Genomic DNA, 22,930 nt, shown 5'->3' with positions numbered 1-22,930 from the left:
TGGTAGTATGAAGCTAGGAGATATTTTAATGTTTGAAATTGAAGGCACAATTAACAAAGCAAACGGTAGTTTCAAATACTTTTAAATAGATCTTTAAGGATAATGTACCCTTGTGTTGATCCCATGCTAAACATAACAAAAATCTCTGTACAAAGGTTATCTCGTCTTCATTCTCTGACATATTCTAGTCTGCCCTTTCATAAAATAGTGAATTTTTTTTAGTGTTCTATCGAACTTTCGAAAAAATATACCTGATAACCGTTCAGACAAAAAAATTATGTTGAAAAAATCTTACAGATACAGCAAGTGATTCTTAATAGCTATAAGATACATTTTTCTTTTAAAATACAACTTTTAAATCTCACGAGAAACTATGCCAAGCTTAAAACTTTCACTGTAATCTCGCTCTAACTTATCACCCATCCCCCCCCCCCCCCAAAAAAAAAAACAAAAACAAAAACAAACAAACAAACAAACCTGCAATACTATTGTCATTCTTATAGTCAGCACTAAATTGTTCACAAACAAATGTGTTTTAAGCTGCTAAAGACATATGATTCAAACGCTCAGAAAGTCCTTTGTTCTATATTTTTGCTCTCCATTTTTATGCAAAACCTTTTACATTTTTATTTTATGGGTTATTGTTGAAGGTCGTACGATGACGTATGGTTGTTAACACATACTTCCTTTGGTTTCTTATGGAAATTTGTCCATTGACAACAAACATACCACATCATCTACTTTATATAAGTATTGTATAATTTACAACGCATTTTGGTGATCTTGCAAAATGATCGTAATCCCGAAAATCGTAAACATATTTTCTTATCTTAAAAGGGTGCAAGAAGGGTTCCATTAACAGGCCAATAAATAAGATTACAGTTAATTTAAAAAAAAATAAAAATATAGGGGTATTTTTTCTCTCATAATAACAGTAATCAGATTCACAACAATGTCAATTTCAAGAAAGCAGACAACAGTTAATTAGCCAATAACAGTACAGCATCAATGATCTTGAATATATGCCACTTTTAACTAAAATATAAAGGCACAGAACCAGGACATAGGAGCACAGAACCAGGACCGTTTTTCTTATCACCAGCACTGCGTCAGGACAATTCCGTTTAACGAACTTGCACGACTTTTGCAATATAATATTGTTGTAATATACTTTGCATGGTACTTATGACGTATCAGAGAAAAATTAAGCAACATAACAGTCGTTTTATTGCCGTTCTGATACAATGTAAACAAACCCACCAGCACAGAATCAGGACCCACCAGCACCTGACAGGACCAAATCACCAGCACAGAACGTTCTCTCGCAGGACAACCATACCCACCGTGCCACATTTCAAGTCATTAAGGTCTATAATAAACATTAGTCAACCTCAAATTGTAAATGAAAACAGACTCAATCCTTCCCATTTGAACAAGTTGTTTATAAAAGACAAAAACACTAAGAAGTAGTATCTACTTTTTTTTTACACAATTTAGTGGAAGGTATACATTCATATCCATGTCTATCTTCAAATTATATTAACAAATTAATTTGTTTTATAACAGTTATGATGTATTTTATAATATGTCAGTGATTGGTAAAAAGTCAATTTTTCCGTCATCATCAGATACCGATAACAGGTTTATACCTATAGTACAAATATCTGTAGACAATAATAAAAATGTATTGCTTTAAACAAAATAAGAATATAAATACACAATGACACCTATCCATCACTTAGCCGACCATCCAAATACTTCTTGATGTTTGGAACTGTCTTTACTCTTTCGAAAAGACTCTGTACAGCCGAGTAAGCATTCAATAAACCGGGATATGTTGTTGGATCAGCTATAAATCGGTCCAAAATATCGAATACTGCAATATCCGCTACTGTAGGCTGTAAAGGTAATACTATTAGTTACACAGTGTGCAATTGTCCTATTACGAGAATTTATCGGGTCAATAAAATTCATATCGGGTGAGGCGAATTCATATCGGGTGAGGCGAATTCATATCGGGTGTGGCGAAGTCGAACCCGATTTGAATTTCATTGACCCGATAAATTCCGTATTAGGACAATTGAACACTGTGTAACGAATTTATCCTGATTTTGTTATTTTACATATTATTATATTCAAATTCAATTTGAGGACAATATCAATCAAACATATTATAGATATTTAATCTGAAACTGTGATTTTTTTTTAAAAATAGCACTATAAAGCAACTCAATTTTTTTTTATTAGGTCAATGGTATAAGGGAGATAATTCCAATTGACGTAATAAATAAGGGAGATAATTCCAATGGAGGTGATAAAAATATACTGAAATTTATTAGGACAATATCAGCCAATCAAATTGCGAGAAATTACTCTGAATCAGGATAATAATTGTTGTTATCTGCAATATCAATATGTATAGTGAAAGATAAATTTATCAAACGAAGTAATTACTTGAGAAAGGAACACTTGTTAGAATAACCATTATTTACAACAAATAAACAAAACGTAGTTGATCTGAAAGAAACACCATCCTTCTGTACATGTACTGTGTTATCCTAGATAATTCTTACACAGAGAGGCATTACTCGACTAACTTTTATAAAGTTTATTTGGTCGAGTGGTCTAGACCGCTAGACACAATACGTGCAGTGTTGCAACGATCTCATAGACGCAGGGGTTCGACTTAAAAAAGCTGATCTAATATTGTTGGGGCGAATATGAGACGAGTTATATACATTTTTATATTATGATGTCAGCCTTGTATAACCACGAGTTATCCGATGGAGAACGTCTGTCGTTAAGTTTTCACATGTTTATATAATAAAATTATAATTTCATGTGACGGCGTGGTAATGACATTATCATTCTTTACGACAGACAAAACATATCTGATCTGAAGAAACATTGCCACTAAACAGAATGTACTGTGTTTATACAATCCTAGATAAAGCCAATTAAGGATGAAAGGCATTACCCAAGTAAGAAAGCTATATTGTTATATAACATCATTGGTCGAGTGGTCTTGGATACTGAATAAAACAGGCGGTGGTGCAACGATGTCACAGAAGCAAGGGTCTAAATCCCGCCGAAAAAAGAACAAAAATGTGTTTACTCAAAATAGAAGATCATTGTTTTGGTTAAATTTGAGACGAATTAATGAGACTTTCTAAAATCGTTGTTTAATTAATGGTCATTAGCCAAAATATAATAATTTAAAACGATGGTTCTTTTAAACTATAGCTGACCACACTGATCCCTCACTTATTACTTTCACCATTTTGGGTTCTTCACAATATTCAACGTCGCATTTGTGTAAATGCAAATGTGTTGAACTTTTTGTCATGTTTTTACTTTCAACACAGATTAAAGAGTAAAGTAATATATATTTTTTTTTACTATTTTGTAAAATGTCTCTAATTCAATACACAAGTCCAAGCTTTACGACATTGCATTATTTTTCAAATTTTAAATTCTGGTTAACTTACTTCAGAGCCAACGAGGTATGTGTTGCCATTTCCCTCCAAAATCGTTGTTATGTACTTCAAGAACTTAGGTATTGTGTTATCCTGTACACTTTTAAATGCTTCAGCCTATAAAATATTTTTGTTCCATAAACTGATTGCAACATTAAATAATATGACTTTACAAGAAAACAATTGTTCCTTCTTCAAGATGTAATGATCATTTGTCACATGTTTCTATATTTGTTTTGTTGATATTTTATTACCCTTTAATTTTTCTGTTTCTTACGTTTTTATTCTATATTAATGGAGAGAGGAAAGAAACTCGATTTCATGTTTGTAAGATTGTTAATCTCTTTAAAAAAACCTTCCCCGATAACCCCATACATGTTTCTGGAACCTCATTTGAGATGAACTGTGTTTGCTTGGAAATAAATGTTGTCTTCATAGTTATGTTTCTTTAAGAAAATTATTTCGATAGTTTGTCAAAGAAATATTAAATAAAACACACTGTAAAATATGTCTAAACCTTCAAACCTGTCATGCTTCAGTCTATTTTAGCCTTTAACCTATTATGTGTTCCCCTTTGAGCTGGTATCCAAGTATCTTTTACCAAAAACATAAGTGAATAATTTACCATGTGCTGCAAAGGTTCCCTATCAAATTGTTAATGCGAAGGTAGGAGTAAAATCTAAAATCTAGGATTCCTGCACATAAAAAAAATCAGGAAAAGGCCATTATTCCATGGTATATAAAACATAATACTAGTGCTAGGACCGTCTTGCACTTGCAGTGCGGTGAGATTTTTTTGCATTAGAAAGCAACACTGTGACTTTTAAATGGAATACCAGCAATCATAGCGGTGTTCCTTTGCTATGTTTTTATTAAATGGAGTGATATTGATTAATTGATATACCAAATCTTTCCTCTACTATTATATTAAAAAAAATCCGAAATTATATTTCAATACAAGCTCTATTTTGAAGGAGAAAGAAGTAATCTTGCAAAGTTTAATACTTCAACATTAAAATGCGTTAAGCTCAATAATCAAGTTGAGCAACAAAGTCTTGTGTTCGGAACCAAATATATCTTTCATAGACAATATCAAACCCGCTGTAGATATTAAAAGATTAATTACTACTATGTGAAGTTTTTTGAATCATTAAAAATGGAACATATAACTTACACTTTCTGACACATGATAAGATGCATCTGCACACCAAAATACATTGTTTTATATGAACCGATTTGTGGTGAGTGAGAAATGACTGCATACATGTACCACAAAAACGATAATGTTCTTCAAAATTCCCCCTGAAATGGGTTTTTCAAGTTTCAATCATTATGAACGGAGTTTTGGAACAAAAAATCTTTATTGGTTAAGTTATGTGTATTATCTTTTTGTGTGCAAATGCAGTGCATCAACTTACGTGTTTGTTATTTACTTGGTGATATAAATTGAAACGTGTATTCAGAACAACAAATACTCTTGAGAAATCGAGAGTGCATCGTACAATTTTCAACAGTAGACAGATTTGTATACAATTTGTAAGAACCAAGTTTGAAAAGGTTGTGAATAAATCAACAGAAACTATTAGAAGTCTACAATCGACATTAATTGTGCAAATGATTCAGCTCACAATTTCGATTTATATAATACACCTAAGAAAATAAATTCATCATAGATACCAGGAGTGCTTACTACTAGGCTGGTGATACCCTCGGGGAATTAAAACACCACAAGCAGTGGCATCGACCCAGTGGTAGTAAATAAACTCATCATATATACCAAGATTAAATTTTGTTTATACGCCAGACGCGCATCTACAAAAATACTCATCAGTGACGCTCGAATCCAAAAGGTTAAAAAGGCCAAATAAAGTACGACGTTGAAGAGCATTGAGGACCAAAATGCCTAAAAATTTTGACAAATACAGCTAAGGTAATCTATTCCTGAGGTAGAAAAGCCTTAGAATTTCAAAAACTCAAAATTTTGACAGAAATGGGTAACCTGAACTACTTTGAGGGTCTATGACGAATCAAAACACACCAGTCGGAGTAGGACAGTTACATATCATTATGATATTTGGAAGGGATCAACTCATAATTGGAATTTGACAGTTGTAATCAAATAGTTCGTTTCTATGTATGTTGGTGTTTGTTTGTTGTTGCACTTCAGTGTTTCAGTTATTTTCCGCTTATAGTTGATGATTCCCTGGGTTTTAGTTTGTAACTCGTATGTGTATTCTCGCAATCGATTTCTGAATTTAGAATAGCAGTATACTACTGTTGTCTTCGTTTGTATCATTCTTTATAACTTACCTTCTTTGTTTCATCTTGCGCATAATAGTATTTCATCATATCTTGAATGACATCGTTAATAGTTTCCAGAAAAATGTCACATGTAGTATTCTCTATATTAGTCATACCGTACAAACCTAGATATATAAAATTTTTATTTGAACATTGTCACAAGAAGTATTAAGATTGTGATACGAGTAATTTTAATACAAAGAATTTACTCAATTTACTCACTTTCTTAATAATCATCACTGAATAAATGCCACTGATGATTTGAATTAGGAAAACAATTTCTAGTATTGTAAGGATAGGATGTTTTTGTAAAAGGTGAAAAAAAAACGATAACTAAGAATGCCGTTCTCAGCAGCTTAGAGTTAAACCTGCATTATCGAAACTGTCCACTTCTCTTGTATACAGTCTCCGATTATATCATGCAGGAATCTGATGTACAGTAGTTGTCGTTTGTTTATGTAATTTATACGTGTTTCTCGTTTCTCGTTTTTTTTATTTTATATATATATATTAGACTGTTGGTTTTCCCGTTTGAATGGTTTTACATTAGTAATTTTGTGGCCCTTTATAGCTTGTTGTTCGGTGTGAGCTAAGGTTCCGTGTTGAAGGCCGTAAATTGACCTATAATGGTTTACTTTTTTAAATTGTTATTTGGATGACGAGTTGTCTCATTGGCACTCACACCGCATCTTCCTATATCTATATAAAAAAGTGACAACATTTACGATCCCTCCAAATATGTAGCCTATCCTATTGGAACGAGGACGTTGATATATATGTTCGTCTTGAGACATCCAGGGTTAGGCCATAGAACGTCTCGTATTTTTTCAAAAGAAGTTGATCGGAAGGTACAATGACCTTGCTGATAAATAGTCCTTACCACTTCACAAACAATACACAATGGTCTTTAGGTATAGATTCTAGGTACTGGCGTTGCTTATCTTTGTTATGTGTTGTACTGTTCTTTTGTTGTCTGTGTAAATTATTTCCTTTACCCTTTAGACTATTTTAGGTAATATCCATTTGACGTGCCTCGGTATTTATACATCCCGACATTGTTTTCATGTTTTAGTTTAAGCTGATGTGCTTTTTCTATATGCCGTTTTGTTTATCTTTGTTGACATATTTGGTTTTTTGTATTGTGATTAAGGTTATAACACAATGTTGCATACTACTGTATTTTTTTTTTTTTTTTTACATTTTTACCATTGATGTTTTGTTCACACGTTTTTGTCAAGATAATGGAATTTTATGCGACTATCATACAAGTGAGAGGTTTTGCTAGCTAAGAAAACAGGTTCAATTCGCCATTTTCTACATAGGAAAATGCATGTACCAAGTCAGGTATATACAGGGTTTTTTTCCGTTTAATGTGTTTGAGCTTTTAAGTTTGCCATTTGATTATTGACTTTCCGTTTTGAATTTTCCTATGACTGCGGTATTTTTTGCTATTTTACTTTTTTCAACAACTCTGATTGATCCGTACATGGCCTACTGGAATTATAAATGTTGCCCTCCACAGTTTGTTTCAGTGACAGTCTAGACAAATAAAAGAACTATGTCAATTGGACATGCTTTGATACTATATATGCGCTTGAATTTTTACTTGATAAAATTTTTGTTCGCTTTGGAGATTCCGTATATCGTCAAGTTATTGAAATTCCAATGGGGACTAACTGTGTATTGTTATGAGTTACAATTTATGACTAAAATTAGCAAAGACCCATCGAAACAACATTTGATACAAAACTTTAACAATACTTTTAGATATTTGGATGATATATTGGCTCTCAATAATGACGACTTCAGTATGTATACTGAAGAAATTTATCCTGTTGAACTTACTTTAAATAAAGATAATACTAACAATGACCACTGTCCTTTCCTCGATCTTGATATCTACATCATTAACGGGAAGCTTAATACAAAAAATTATGATAAAAGAGATGATTTTTCATTTTCTATCGTTAATTATCAATTTTAGATGGTGACGTTTCCTTGTCACCATCTTATGGTGTTTATATATCTCAACTTGTACAATTCACCCGTGTATGTAACAACGTATTAGATTTTAGCAAGAGAAATTTATATTTTACTGAAAAATTATTACACCAAGGTTTTCGATATCACAAACTTGTCAAAACATTTACTAAATTTTATCACCGGTATAAGGAAATAATTCGTAAATATAACTCAACATGCAGATATCTTATACGTTCAGGTATTTCACATCCAATTTTGTATGGTAATATTCTTTACAAAGAACAAAAATGTCAATACTCACCTTAAAAGCTTACAAAACCTGTAAACAGAATTATTAAGAAAGGATATAGTTACGATATTGTTTTCAGGTCATTAAAGATTGCATAGTTTGGCTTTAATATTGATTTATTTAAAGGGTCTTTGCATCGGAACTAAACACATTTATTTAAAAAAAAAAAAAAAAAAAAACCAGTTGTTGGCATGACACGGGTTATGTTCTTCTCATTTATTTTATGATAGTATGATACTAAACCCCTAACGGGAGGGATTGTGCCTGATAGTCATATGATGAAGACATAATCTTTCAATCAGTTTAATTGAGGTCTGGAGCTGGCATGTCAGTTAACTGCTAGTAGTCTGTTGTTATTTATATATTATTGTCATTTAATTTATTTTTTTTGTTACATCTTTTGATATCGGACTCGGACTTCTCTTGAACTGAATTTTAATGTGCGTATTGTTATGCACTTACTTTCTACATTGGCTAGATTTATAGGGGAAGGGTTGAGATCTCATAAACATGTTTAACCCCGCCGAAGGAGGAGCCTCTGGCCTTTGTTAGTCTTGTATGATTTTTAATTTTAGTTTCTTGTATATAATTCGGAGTTTAGTATGACGTCCATTATCACTGTACTAGTATACATAATTTTTAGGGGCCAGTTGAAGGACACCTACGAGTGCGGGAATTCTCGCTACATTGAAGACCCATTGGTGGCCGTCGGCTGTTGTCTGCTCTATGGTAGGTTTGTTGTCGCTTTGACACATTCCCCATTTCCTTTCTCAATTTTAAGTATATAACCGGCATGTTAAAGTAAAATTTAATCGACTTGAATGTCCATGAAATGTTTTCCATTGGACGAATATCAAACAAAATTTACCAATTCTTTTTACAGATATCGGCAGATCTTTAACCCTGCATTCAACAATACAGTAATACATTTTCTTCTCTCAGATAACCTGTAGAGTGGCGAAACACTGTCTCGCAAGAGATGCAGACTCCAGTATTGAAATATGCCTGTGTTATGACAGTTGTTATTTCATAGTTCTTTTCTGTGTGTGTTGCATTTTGCATTTTGTGTTGCATCGTTTTGGTTTTTTGTTGCACTTCAGTGTTTCTGTTGTTTCGTTTTTTTATTTATGCCCCTAAAAAATCAATTAATAAAATCTTCCGTTCAATCTCTTAGGTTTTAGATTGCTGGTCAGTTATGCTGTTTTCGTATTTTGTGTATCTATTAAATAGCTTTCAAAAACATTACATGTATGATAGAAGAGATAGTAGGATTAGCCATTTTGTTTGGCCTCTTAATTGTCTAATAATAAAATTTATTCGGTTAAAGGCAGTTTATACAAATATGGTTATACAATCTTTAATTATAGAAACGGTTGTTACATAGATCAGGAAATTAAAGATGGGAAGAGGAATTAGGAAAACTAAACTAACCAAATTCTCGAGCTAGATATCGGGAAATGGCACCACTCTGGTTGATCATTGTCCCGTCTACTGTCAAAACTGGCATCTGACCGTATGGTGTTTCTGTAACGACAAATTATATAATTGTTATTGAGCAAATGTGTTTGAAAGCATTGTGGGAGTAAAGATTGTACATGTATTTTCTAACTTTAACCTATAGTACACAAATGTATTTATTATTCGGTTATCTCCCTTTGTCTTTATTTGTAAAGTTTTTTAATGTTCGCCATCTGAATTTCAAAATGTACATGTACTCTTAATAACGATGGCGATACTTCGAATATTTGAAATGTAATATGGCAATTAAAAAGTGATCATAGAGAATTATAATACAAGTTAATCATTTTAACAGCATTTGACCGATTGGTCTCTCACATGATTTTGTCTCGCCTGCAAATGTCGAATAATAGGAGACAGATGGAGGATAATCCAGCGTTGGCATCGTTAAAAAAAGAAAACAGTCATGCAGCATTGTCTCAAAAAAAGAACAATCGTTCGTTGCAATGATTGAAAATAAATGTGATTAAGTGCGGACAATATTCTTCTGTCCAAATTTCAAACTTTTGAAACGCAGATTTGCATCCGTCGTAGTGATAGCCGGTAAAAGGGTTTTCTTGTGTTTGTGTTTTAATACCAATTGTTGACCTGCAGCGTCCAATAACTTATTACCCATCATAGTTTGTGTGTAAGCCTTTCTGTTGCAACGATACGAAAATGCAGAAAAGTGTTAATTTTTTTCAACACAAAATGCATTTTACTTCCTTATATCTGCCCTGCCTTTTGCAGTTTTTCTTGTTTTTTTTTTCTTAAACATGCCACCACGATTTATCTGTTACTACTTCGGCAATGTTATCTTATTTTAATGTAAAGCATGATAAACGCAAGCTTTTTAAATACATTGAATGATATCTTGTTAATTTTCTTAATTATAAAATATTTATACTAACTTGGTTTGAATGATAGCCATGTCTCCCCTTCTAGTCTTTCATCTTCGAATTCTTTGCCAGCCGCAGCAAACATCAATCGAGCTAGTTCACCTCTTCCTTGTTTTTTGAAATATGACAATTTGTACGATGGCATATTTCTATTTTCCCCTCTTTTCACACTTGCAGATTAAACAAGTAAAAAACAAATTCTTCACCAGCTAAAAATAAATAATTTATTCATCAATAATATTCGTGACCTTGAACGTTCATATACAGAATGATTTAGTACTACAATCAGAGTTTTATGGCTCCAATCAACAGTCATTAAAGATAAATTTCTCCAAATCAACTCAATGGATGTTTTTAAATTTTTAACTCATTTTAAAGCTTAAATGTTACTCTTTCTTAATCTCAAGTCATTTTTGGTATAACCGATTAAAAAAAAATATCATAAAACTACTAAAAAGTGCTCTTCCCATATGGATGAAAATAGCACAGCCCGGTCAAATCGTAGCAAAAATCTGTTTTCATCCTTTTAATTGGCCATATGCAATCTACAAAATAATGTCTAAGATTTTTGATACATGCCTCCAATTAGAAGATATTGATATAACCTCTGGGTGTCAAACATCATTTTAGTTTTCATCTTTGGAGACCTATAAATTCATTCAGAAACAAATGATGAAAAAAACCAAATGCAGCGTCACTGTTTTGTAGAGAAGGGTTTTTAGGGGCTTTTTTCTTAAATCTTTTGCCATTTATCTGGTAATAAAATCTGACCTGCAAACATAACACTGATCTATCTCATGATATCACATGACATTCAAATGAAATATTTTTTTTTTTCTGTTTTGTCAGAAATTTTTACTTCTGATGTGAATATAACTTTCAAGTGTAAACACACATTACTTCCCTGAAATTACAAGTCAACCTAGCCCTTCATAATATTTTGATATATCTTTGAAAGGCCAATAGTAATACTTTAACTGTTACCAGGTGTTCGTTAAGGGTTGTTAAGCTTAGTAAGCTATTTAGTTAAACTTATGGATAAATGAGCAGATATAAAGGTAGGTTAAATCAAATAACACAAAAACTAAGGATGGTACAGAACATCCATCCTTCCTACGACCTGTTTCTTTTTTGCAGAGACCCGAGAGTTCAGTCGTAAGGTTTGTTAATTAATGATTAAAACATGTATTTGTATTTTCGTTCCATGTATATAACGGAAAACATGAATGCTGTATTTAGCTTGTTTTCGTGAAACAGAGATTATTTCGATGAATGCATATGAAACCAGTGAGATTAATAGCCGTTTCCAATTACAATAGTGTATGAAAGGATGTATCTATCTCCCTCATGCAAAGCTCTGATTCCTTTCACGGATTTGGCTATACTTTTTGGACCTTTTGGATTATAGCTCTTCATCTTTTATATAAGCTTTGGATTTCAAATATTTTGGCCACGAGCATCACTGAAGAGACATGTATTGTCGAAATGCGCATCTGGTGCAAGAAAATTGGTACCGTTAATTTTATTATATATACAAGAGAGATTATCATAAGGAACCTCGTCCGTTTTTTCCATCTGTAATATCTTATGTGTTTTTGTTTAATTGGACAATTTTATGCTGACTGTTGGTTCAAAACTTTGTTTACTTCATTCACAAATAAATGAATTACAGTTGAAATTAGACTTGCTACATGTCCCTTCCTAATTATGTTTTTTTTTTTTTTTTCAATTTTGCCCCTTTAATAATTTTACTGCTATAACTAGGAGATTACAATTATACTCTCCAAGGTCAATCAGTAGACTGGCACTTATCAGTAAACATATAAATTAGTAAGAGAGAAATAATAGAAAGGGAATTGTAGCAAGTCTAAGTTGAAATATGCCGATCTATATATTCCTTGTACCGTGCCCACATTCCAGTTTACTTTTACTGAATTGTGACATAATTAGTTATCAAAGGTACCAGGATTATAATTTTAGTACGCCTGACCCGCGTTTCGTCTACAAAACATTTATAAAGCCAAACAAGTACAAAGTTGAAGAGCAGTGAGGATCAAAAATTCCAAAAAGTTGTGCCAAATACGGCTAAGGTAATCTATGTCTGGGATAAGAAAATCCTTAGTTTTTCGAAAAATTCAAAGTTTTGTAAACAGGAAATTTGTAAAAATGACAAGATTATTGATATTCATGTTAACACCGAAGTGTTGACTACTGGGCTGGTGATACCCTCGGGGACGAAACGTCCACCAGCAGTGGCATCGACCCAATGGTGTAAATAGTTATCAAAGGTACCGATAACCTATGGCAGCTTTCCATCGATGTTTTACTTGTGCAACACGACGGATGCCACTTGTTGGGCAGGGATTAGGAATTTTGGTCCTCAATGCTCTTCAACTTCGTACTTTATTTGGCCCTATAAACATTTTTGATTCGAGCGTCACTGATGAGTCTTTTGGAGACGAAACGCGCGTCTGGTAAATATAAAATTTTTAATCCTGGTATCGATGATGAGTTTATTCACGAACTCGATTTGTCGAATTTTCGTGTTGCACAACGTTGCGTTTTACATGTGCAAAAACTAACTTTGCCTTGTTGGGGTTTTCCATTTTTCAAAACCCATGATCGTGGTTTTTTCATCGGCTTATGGTTTTTGATTGTCTTATCCTTGGTAATTTGTCTCTTTTGTACTACGACTCGTCGACTTAGTTCTTGTCAAATTGTAAATACACCAGTCAAATGTTGAAAACTATCTATTGACTTGTTGACTTATGTCTTTTAGTTACTTGTTTGTTTGTTTCAATGACGGACACCCCGCATTTCCCTCCATTAATTTTACAGTCATCAATGCTCTTCAACTTTGAACTTTTTTTGGCTTGATAACTATTTTGATCTGAGCGTCACAGGTAAGTCTTATGTAGACGAAACGAACGTATGGCGTATTAAATTATAATCCTGGTACCTTTAACTATTTACAGGAAATTAGGAAGTTTTTCGCTTCTAATAATTCCTTTTCTTTAGTTTTATCGGAGTTGACTGATAACTGATAAGTACTTAGGTTTAAAAAAAATTTATATACTATCTTCAATGAAAGAGCGGTAACTTCCCAAAAGTAAAATACTGCATATAGGAATTTTTTTTTCATCACCTAGGCTAGTGTCACATGATTTAGTAGAAAACCTAAATAAAACCACTCTGACATGTGACTGTTCCCACTGAAATTATAATTGTAGAACCTCTCCGAAAGGTTATATCTCATGTTCTGAAGTTAAGAGAACCCGGGCAAATATATTGGAACCATAACCATTGAGGACTACACCAGGGCATGGGGTAAACTGTAAGAAGCTAAAACTAAACACTTTTCAGAATGCGTAAAAACAATCAGGTCTCTGATAAAACGACGAATTTATAAGTTAAAGCACTGTGTGAAATATCAACCAAAGTCCGTTTTCAGAGACAAATAAGCTGTAAAACGTCTATCATCTCTTCATGATAAACATGGTATTGTTCTGTGGACAAAGCTTCAAATACTCTCGTAGTGGTATTAACCTTATGTGGATTCTAAAAAAATCCAAATAACGTCTCGATAAGTTTAAATCTTGATCTTTCTCTGAAATTTGCTCTCTATCAAAACTTGATTTTTCAATCCTGTCTACCCCTGTTCCCCATGTTAATGAAAAATTGTATTAAAGACAAAATCTAAAATGGTAGCAAATGATATAAAGTTAATACTTTGGAATACCATACGACATATTTTGATAATAGTGAACAAAAGGTCGAACTTGCTACACATAGGAATAAGTGATCAGTATGGTAGAGTTTCTTGATGGCAACATATTTGTTGAATTTGGAGGTAGACGTTTTCAACAAATTGTCGGTATTCATATGGGAACGAACTGTGATCCTCTCATTGTTAAACTCTTTCTATTTTCATACTAGTCTGAGTTTTTCAGGCAATGAAAAAAAAAGAAGATAAAAGAAGCCAGGTCATTTTATTCCACATTCGGATATATTGATGATGTTCTTTGCAGTAACGATACAAACTTTTCTAATTGGGTTCCATTAACTCATTCCCCAGAACTAAATATTAAGAAAAACAAAAGACACGGCTTCCCCTGTCTCATTTTTAGATTAATACATTGAATTTGATATAAGCGGTCTTCTCATTACCAGAATGTATGACAAACGAGACGTTTCTAATTTTGAAATTTTAATGTTCCCGATCTTAGTTAGCAATATACCAACTTCACCTGCATATTTGATATACATTTCCCAACTCATTCGGTATTCAAGAGCTTGCAGCTGCTACACAGGCTTTATAAATCTGATTAAAAAGTTAATAGATGACCTAAGTTTATGTCAAAGGAGGTCTTGTCCTTTTTTCTGTAAAACAAAAGTTCATCGGAAGAGACCAAACAAGACCTCTTTGATAGATATTCCGTACCAACTTCACAAATAGTACAGGTCTTGGCATAAAGATTATCGATGCTGACGTTATTTGTTTATCGGCCTATATTAACATATTATAGTGTTTTTTTTCATTTGTCAATGTTAATTATAACTGTTAACTGTCGAGTTTTTTTTTTTTGTAATACGCTTTTGGCGTGAATCGTGCTTATGCATCCTGCCAATGTGTTGTGCTGTGGGTATTTTTGTATTCTTGTCTTTTAGTTTTGTTGATGTACTTTGTCTGTATGCCATTTTGTTTTTCTTTGTTTTGTTTTTAAAGTGATTGAAATCATATCCCAATAATGACTGTTGTATCCCTATATGTTTTTTTTTAAACATTTTTACCTATTATGTCCGTTTGTTTTGTTTAATAAAGCCAACAGTAGTATACCGCTGTTCAAAACTCATAAATCCATGGACAAAAAAACAAAATCGAGGTAACAAACTTAAACTGAGGGAAACGCATTAAATATAAGAGAACGACACAACATTAAAATGTAACACACACACACACACACACAGAAACGGAATAAGCATTAGACAAAATCCTTTGAGAATAACAAATATAACATCAAAACCAAATACATGAATTTGGGATAGAGAAGTACCGTGACACGTCTTATAGTAATGTGAATTCACACTCAACAATAAGAGAAAACAAACGACACAACGGAAACACAACGTTAAAATGTAACACACACAGAAACGAACTATAATATAACAATGGCCATATTCCTGACTTGGTACAGGACATTTTTGAAAGGAAAAAATGGTGGGTTGTACCTGGTTTTGTGGCATGCCAAACCTCCCTCTTTTATGGCCATGTGAAATATAACATTAAAATGACAACACAACATTACAGGACTACAATATAAATAAATAGGAGAACACAATTGACAAAGAAACACACGAATAATAGCTAACAAAAATCAACACATTGTTGATGATATATTAAAATTCCTTGCAACTCTCATACAAGCAAGATGTTTAGCTAGCTATACAGCTGGGTTTAATCCACCGTTCTCTACATAAGGAAATGTCTGTACCAAGTCTATAATCTGCCAGTTTTCCATTCGTTTGATGTGTTTGCGCTTTTGATTTTGCCATTTCATAAGGGACTTTTCGTTTTAAATTTGTCTCAGATTTCAGTATTTTTTTATTCTCAAGCTTTAAACTCCAAACTTGTGCTTGAAAAGAATGGAAATTATTTACAAGTCATGAAGGTCTAGTTTGTGGAAACAATTAATACTCAAAATAAGCTTGACTCGAATGTGAATGGAAACAGACTAAAACCTTTCAATTTTAATAAGTTCTTTTATAAAGACAATTACACTAAGAAGTATTACCTATGGAAGGTATAAGTTTATATCTATGTCTATCTTCAAACTTTCAGAAAGAAATAAAAACATTTTCAAGTGATGTGATTGAGCTTTTGACTTTTCTATTTGAAAAATGGACTTTCCAATTTGAATTTTTCCTCCGAGTTAGGTATTTCTGTTATTTTACTTTTCACATCCTCGCTGGGAATTTTGAAATTACTCTACTGTTATCAAAAAGAAACATAAAATTGAGAAAAGTTTGATACATCTTCAATCAAGTCATCCAACTTCTCAAAACCGGGCTCTATACTCGAAAACTTTGTCAGCCAGGTCTTCTTGTTGACTTATTGACTACTTAGGGTCTTATCGCTTTTGACAATTAGCAATTTAATTAAAATCAGGATCTATAGTTACTCGCTGACTTGTCATAACGAAATCAGATCTCCTCTTTAATTAGTATATTGTGGTGTTTTACTATACTAGGCTTCTTGTGACTTTTTTGCTACCAGGTGATGTATGGCTTCTTAAAATGTTCTGTACCAAGTAAGGAAAATTGCCATTGTTATATTATAGTTCGTTTCTATGTTTGTTGCATTTGAGTGTTGTGTTTCTGTTGTGTCGTTGTTCTCCTCTTATATTTGATGTGTTTCCCTCAGTTTTAGTTTGTAACCCGGATTTGTTTGTTTTTTTCCTCAGCCGATTTATGAATTTCGAACAGCGGTATACTACTGCTGCCTTTATTTTTTTGCTTCTGGACGTCTTCTTTATATGGCAACTAGGTGTATCGTATGTTCATGAGTTTTTTTTATATTGACTAACATTCCACGCATAATTAATTTTTCTCCTAAAGCAAATAGTCAACACGTATTAAGACGACGTTGACTGGGGAATTTTGCATGCTACTTAAAGAATAAAGATAATAAAATAATAAAAACTTGAAACTTACAAAAAAATCAATATTAGGATTGAAGTCGGTGGTAAAAATTTCAGGAATTAAAAAGTTGCAATATTGGAAATGCTGAAAAATTTGACTGCTTAAGTCGGAAATACAATCAAATACTTTATGTCGAACTCCTGTTTATAGTTGATCTCAAGCTAAATGTATACTGCAATTTTACCACATCGTCTTGGGGTTTTTTTTTTTGTTGTTATTGGTACCACTTGAATCTAAACGTAATAATTTTCATGAAAATATTTTTGTTCTACTGTGCCAAAAAGGCACAACCAATATAATAATCTACTAGTTCAAGCTCAATTCTAAAAAAGTCAATTTACGTATTTAAAGTCGTCTTAGAAACTATTTGCATTCGACATAGTTCTGACTTAGTTTATGAACTTTCGAATAAAGTAGCGGGATGAATCGGCGGTTTTATTACACGGCAAACTTCAACTCCTAAGACAGTCTTGGTCCAAATTTGTATCTATACATCTTAGCGTTAACGTCAACAATTAGACGAGATACGGGCCTGGGCAAACTAAAGACTTTAAAAATTGGTATGTGCTGCTGTTCCGCAATGTATGTGCCATTTTCTGAAGGACAAAGACATAATCTTTCAATCAATTCAATTCAAGTATCGAGCTGGCATGCCAATAAATTTTAGTAGTCCTTTGTTTATTTCTTCATCGTTGTCTATTCGTTGAGTTTATTATGTGTCCTTTTTAAACATCAGTCTACTTTTATACTGAGTGTATCTGTGCGTTTATTGAATATGAAAATAGGAGCGGGTTCAGATCTCATAGAACATGTTTATCTCTGTCGCATTTTTGTGGCAGTCCTAAATTAAGTCAGGAACCTCTAGCCTTTGTAAGTCTTGTGTGTTTTTTTTTATAATTTTGGTTCATTTGTTTGTTTCGGAGTTGATTACGGCATCCATATCGCTGAACTAGCATATATTATGAAAAAATAAGTGCCTATTGAAGCCCGATTCCGGGTGCGGGATATTATCGTTCCGTTAAAGACACATGTGTGGCCTTAAACTATTTTCTGCTCTTTGATCGGGTTGTTGTCCCGTTCCCAAACTCTATTCTATTTAACTTGTTGCTGGACGTTAAGCAGCCATCCATCTTCACTGTTGATTACTTTTTGTTTTCTTAAGCGCCATGTTAGAAACAATTCATGCATTATTCATGATGGTAACAAATAAAGCAATAAATCCAAAAGGGTGCTCTTCAAAGTGACCACAAAGAAAAGAATGCCGGAAATACAGATCAAGATTTATCTTTGCATGTCAGGAAATCTTTGATCATATCATTCACACTGAAATATGAAATCAAATGAAATACAAGCGATAATGATTTTACAGAATATTATGTGTCAATTTGTTAGTAATTAGCTTTAACTAGTGACAAAAGAATACCATGGTAATGTTGGCAATAAGATTAGTTTCGTTCATTATTAATATGTCAATAACACCAATGCAGATGAATTATGTATTCTTCCTTTTAGAAAGTAAAATGTATTATTACGCAGGTGGTTACAGGTGGGTGATTAGTTGATACATTTGTACCTGAGATTACAGGTGGGAACTTGGTCAGATATCGACGAATTGTTGTTCACTCCATTACAAATTAAACAACGTATTCTTGTTTAATTTAAACCGAGTCTCCCACAGGAAAATTCTACATGTAACTTAATTAACCTTCGTGTGAGAGCTAAAACAAGTTAACGACTTATTCCATCTCGAATACTACAGGCTCGGAAAACATATGTATAACCAGAAAACCATGTTTCAACAAAAAAAGTTAAATTACCCCTGTAAGACCTTTTATACTACATTAAGGATCCATTTACACTCCTAACAAAACAACATTTTATGTGTCGTGATGTTTATCATTTTGTAATTTTGTTAATATCATGATTTACAAAACTACCAATATATATGTTCCTACTTTAATAAGATTAAGTCGGATACATTTTAAGTGAAATAAAATATTTTCCTGTACAATGACTGTTCAGATCTGTAAAAAAAAAGTCTTTGATATTTATATTCGTGTATATGGGAATTAAGGCTGCAGTTTATGATAGTACTTGTGTCTACCTATAAAATATGTTTCTTCAACAATAATCATATTTTTATACTGCATGCTTATCAACGGTTGGTTTGAATTTCTAGATAACATTTCGGATTTCCTTCATAAATCTTTCACCCAATGCTATATTTCTTACCCATATATAGGTGTCCTTTCATTAACCGTATACCCACTGCTAGTTTTTATACAAAGGCATACTTTCCTTAATCGTGTATCCGCTCTATATATTGGCCAAATATAGCTGTTCCTTCATTTACAATGTACCCCACTCTATTTATTGTCCATGTAAAGGTGTTCCTGCATTAACCGTGTACTCACTACTGTGTATTTCCCATAAAACTATTATTCCGTCAACTCTGTATCCACTACTATGCCTTTTCGATATATAGAAAAAGATAAAGCTGAAAATGCACCAAATATTTATATTCGATATGAATATTTACATTTTGTCTATAACTATATCAAAATGTTCACAATGTTCTTTATAATATCCTCCATGTTATCCTACCAGTTTCACTGTTTCACAGATCTTCAAGGATAGGATACCATGGAGGATATTATAAAGAACATTGTGAACATTTTTCATATTGAATATAAATATTTGGTGCATTTTCAGCTTTATTTTTTTTTATTTTGTGCACAGCGTGGACAAAATTTAAAATCTTTTCAATATATATATGTGTTTCTTCAATAAATGTGTACCCACTTATGCGCATTGTTCATTTATATGTGTTCCTCTATTTACTGTGTACCCAACATTGTATCTTTTCCATATATAGGTGTTCTTACATTATCTCTGTAGCCACCACTGTATCCTGTCCATGTAAAGGTGTTCCTTCGTTAAGTGTGTAGTCACTTCTATGTGTTTCACATGCCTATGTGTTCCTTTGTTAACTGTGTAGTCACTTCTCTGTGTTTTCCCTGCATAGATGTTCCTTCGTTAATTGTGTCGCCTCTTCTATGTGTTTCCCATGCATAGGTGTTCCTTCGTTAACTCTGTAGCCACTTCTATGTGTTTTCCCTGCATAGGTGTTCCTTCGTTTATTGTGTTGTTACTTATACGTGTTTCCCATGCATAGGTGTTCCTTCGTTAACTGTGTAGCCACTTCTATGTGGTTTCCCTGCATATGTGTTCCTTCGTTAATTGTATAGTTACTTTTCTGTGTTTCCCATGCATAGGTGTTCCTTTGTTAACTGTGTAGCCACTTCTATGTGTTTCTCATGCATAGGTGTTCCTTCGTTAACTGTGTAGTTACTTCTATGTGTTTCCCATGCATAGATGTTCCTTCGTTAATTGTGTAGCCACTTCTATGTGTTTCCCATGCCTATGTGTTCCTTTGTTAACTGTGTAGCCACTTCAATGTGTTTCCCCTGCATAGATGCTCCTTTGTTAACTGTGTAGCCACTTCTATGTGTTTCCTATGCATAGGTGTTCCTTCGTTAACTGTGTAGTTACGTCTATGTATTTCTCATGCATAGGTGTTCCTTCGTTAACTGTGTAGCCGCTTCTATGTGTTTCCAATGCACAGGTGTTCCTTCGTAAACTGTGTATCCACTTCTATGTGTTTTCTCTGCATAGGTGTTCCTCTGTGTTAATTGTGTAGCCACTTCTCTAGAGTTTCGCATGCATAGGTGTTCCTCTGTGTTAATTGTGTAGCCACTTCTCTAGAGTTTCGCATGCATAGGTGTTCCTTTGTTAACTGTGTAGTTACTTCTATGTGTTTCCTATGCATAGGTGTTCATTTGTTTACCGTGTAGCCACTTCTATGTGTTTTCCCTGTATAGGTGTTCCTTCGTTAATTGTGTAGTTACTTATACGTGTTTTCCATGCATAGGTGTTCCTTCGTTAACTGTGTTGCCACTTCTATGGGTTTCTTATACATAAGTGTTCATTCGTTCAGTGTTCCTTCGTAAAAAGTATAGCCATTTCTATGTGTTTCCAATACATACATACATGTAGGTGTTCCTTCGTTAATTGTGTAGTCACTTCTGTGTGTTCCCATACATATGTTTTCCTTCGTTAATTGTTTAGCCAGTTCTATGTGTTTCCCATACATTGGTGTTCATTCATTCATCGTGTACCTACTACTGTCTTGTATGTATGTATATATAAAAAGTACCTTAACAGATTTTGATTTATTTGTGTATTCCGTTTCCAGACATCTAAACGGTTGTCTGGAAACTGTCGTTTGTATATCTTTAAAAACATTGCGTTTGCATGAAATAATGAAATAATTTTTGTTTGTTAAACTGTGCATACACTTTTTCCATCGGGAAAATATCATGGACATCGAGAGTTCAACTGACTATCTGATAATATAATAAGACTAAATGTTCTTTTTTAAAAGGTTAAGAATTAACAATTGGCCGTTCATCAATATGCAATAAGGTAAATCCAACAGTCAAGATACGTAAATTTAACTGAAAAGATACTCAGGCCGACTGAAATGTATCTAATATCTACGTCTGGCCTTCTATCAAACGGGAAGGAACAAGGTTCAAACAACCAATATTAATTTGATTATCATTTGAAAAATTGTGAAACAGGTGAACTATTTTTGCAAGAAAGTGAACTTATTCATATGCTGCATCGATACTCAATTCACGCCATCTCAATGTAGGCTAATAACTCTGTTAAAATAAACCTATGAGTTTTTCCATAATTAGTTTTATTTGTCAATGGCCAGTGAAGCCCTTTTTGTAATTTTCTTGATTTTATATTTACTTATACCATCATATTGATTTAACTGAAAGAGAAGATAATTGTTCGTCGGTTATTGATTTCCTTCTGATGACAGTACAATGTGTAATAATGGCGATTACATTTGCAAAATTAATGATACAAATATTGAACCAATTGTTGTTTGCACTTTTAGAGAGAGATTAAATGTATAAATTTAACACACGTTAATATAAAAATTGGATAAAAATCGATCTGTCAAAGCTAGCTTTCATATAATATACACATGCTAGCTTTCTAAAGTAAATAGCATTTCCTAAACAGGTTATTTGTATTAAGAAAAAGAAAATGATTAAAATTTGAGATTTAAAATAAATTTTACAATAAAATAAAATTAACACTTACGTTTGTTATACAGGTAAAGTTCCTCACCTGGAATTTTGCTAATCAGACGACAACAGAAGCACACGTGACGCAGTGGAACATTTCTAGTTTGGCACCGTGGAATCACTGAGGGTATCTGTTGATTCAGTGAATTCTACAAGTGCCAAGAACAGTCATGCTCCTCGCAAAATGCATCCGAATCGACAATCAATCTAGTCAACAATGCGTGATAACTGGCTATGTGGTTAAACAACCCATTGATGCTTGCAATATGGCGCCCGCTGTTAAAACGTAGCTCATGTGACTAGTAATTAAAGCCATAAATTGGTGACTAGTTTAATGTAAAGTACTGAAGCTGAAAATAAAGAACAATCAAATCTGACCAAACACGAAAACAATTATAAGGGACAGTGTTGTTTTTAAAGCATATTCTGATTTCAATGTATGTATTTGAAGAATTATATTAAATTTATCGAAATTATAAAATGGGGTTATGTGTTAACGTTCAATGATTTAGACTTTATTGTACAAGGTTTTTATATACACATAAAAATGTGTGACGAGAGAAAACTGTGAAAAAGCATTAGATTGTTAATCATGGAGGAAATCGTTATATTCAACACAAG

At 33.0% G+C, this 22,930-nt stretch overlaps 1 protein-coding gene across 3 annotated transcripts; it reads right to left on the bottom strand.

Annotated features, from left to right (window-relative positions):
* Nucleotides 1-1,353: 1,353 nt before the first annotated feature.
* Nucleotides 1,354-22,646, bottom strand: LOC143068712 (glutathione S-transferase 1-like). 3 transcript variants are annotated; one of them, XM_076242977.1, is made up of 7 exons: nt 22,326-22,646; nt 17,157-18,467; nt 10,458-10,654; nt 9,481-9,573; nt 5,787-5,902; nt 3,489-3,593; nt 1,354-1,898 (listed from the first exon to the last, which is right to left on the bottom strand). In XM_076242977.1, exons 3-7 carry the CDS (start codon nt 10,588-10,590, stop codon nt 1,728-1,730), a joined length of 618 nt encoding a protein of 205 aa, XP_076099092.1. In that variant the 5' UTR covers nt 10,591-10,654; nt 17,157-18,467; nt 22,326-22,646; the 3' UTR covers nt 1,354-1,727. The 3 variants fall into 3 exon arrangements, with proteins under 3 accessions (XP_076099092.1, XP_076099097.1, XP_076099107.1); XM_076242982.1 differs by lacking the exon at nt 17,157-18,467; XM_076242992.1 differs by lacking the exon at nt 17,157-18,467 and having other exon boundaries at nt 22,353-22,646.
* Nucleotides 22,647-22,930: the final 284 nt, after the last annotated feature.

This window comes from Mytilus galloprovincialis, chromosome 1 (assembly GCF_965363235.1).
Source record: "Mytilus galloprovincialis chromosome 1, xbMytGall1.hap1.1, whole genome shotgun sequence".
Taxonomy (NCBI): domain Eukaryota; kingdom Metazoa; phylum Mollusca; class Bivalvia; order Mytilida; family Mytilidae; genus Mytilus; species Mytilus galloprovincialis.
The sequence above is the reverse complement of the archived record's forward strand: the minus strand, read 5'-3'. Positions and strand labels throughout refer to the sequence as shown.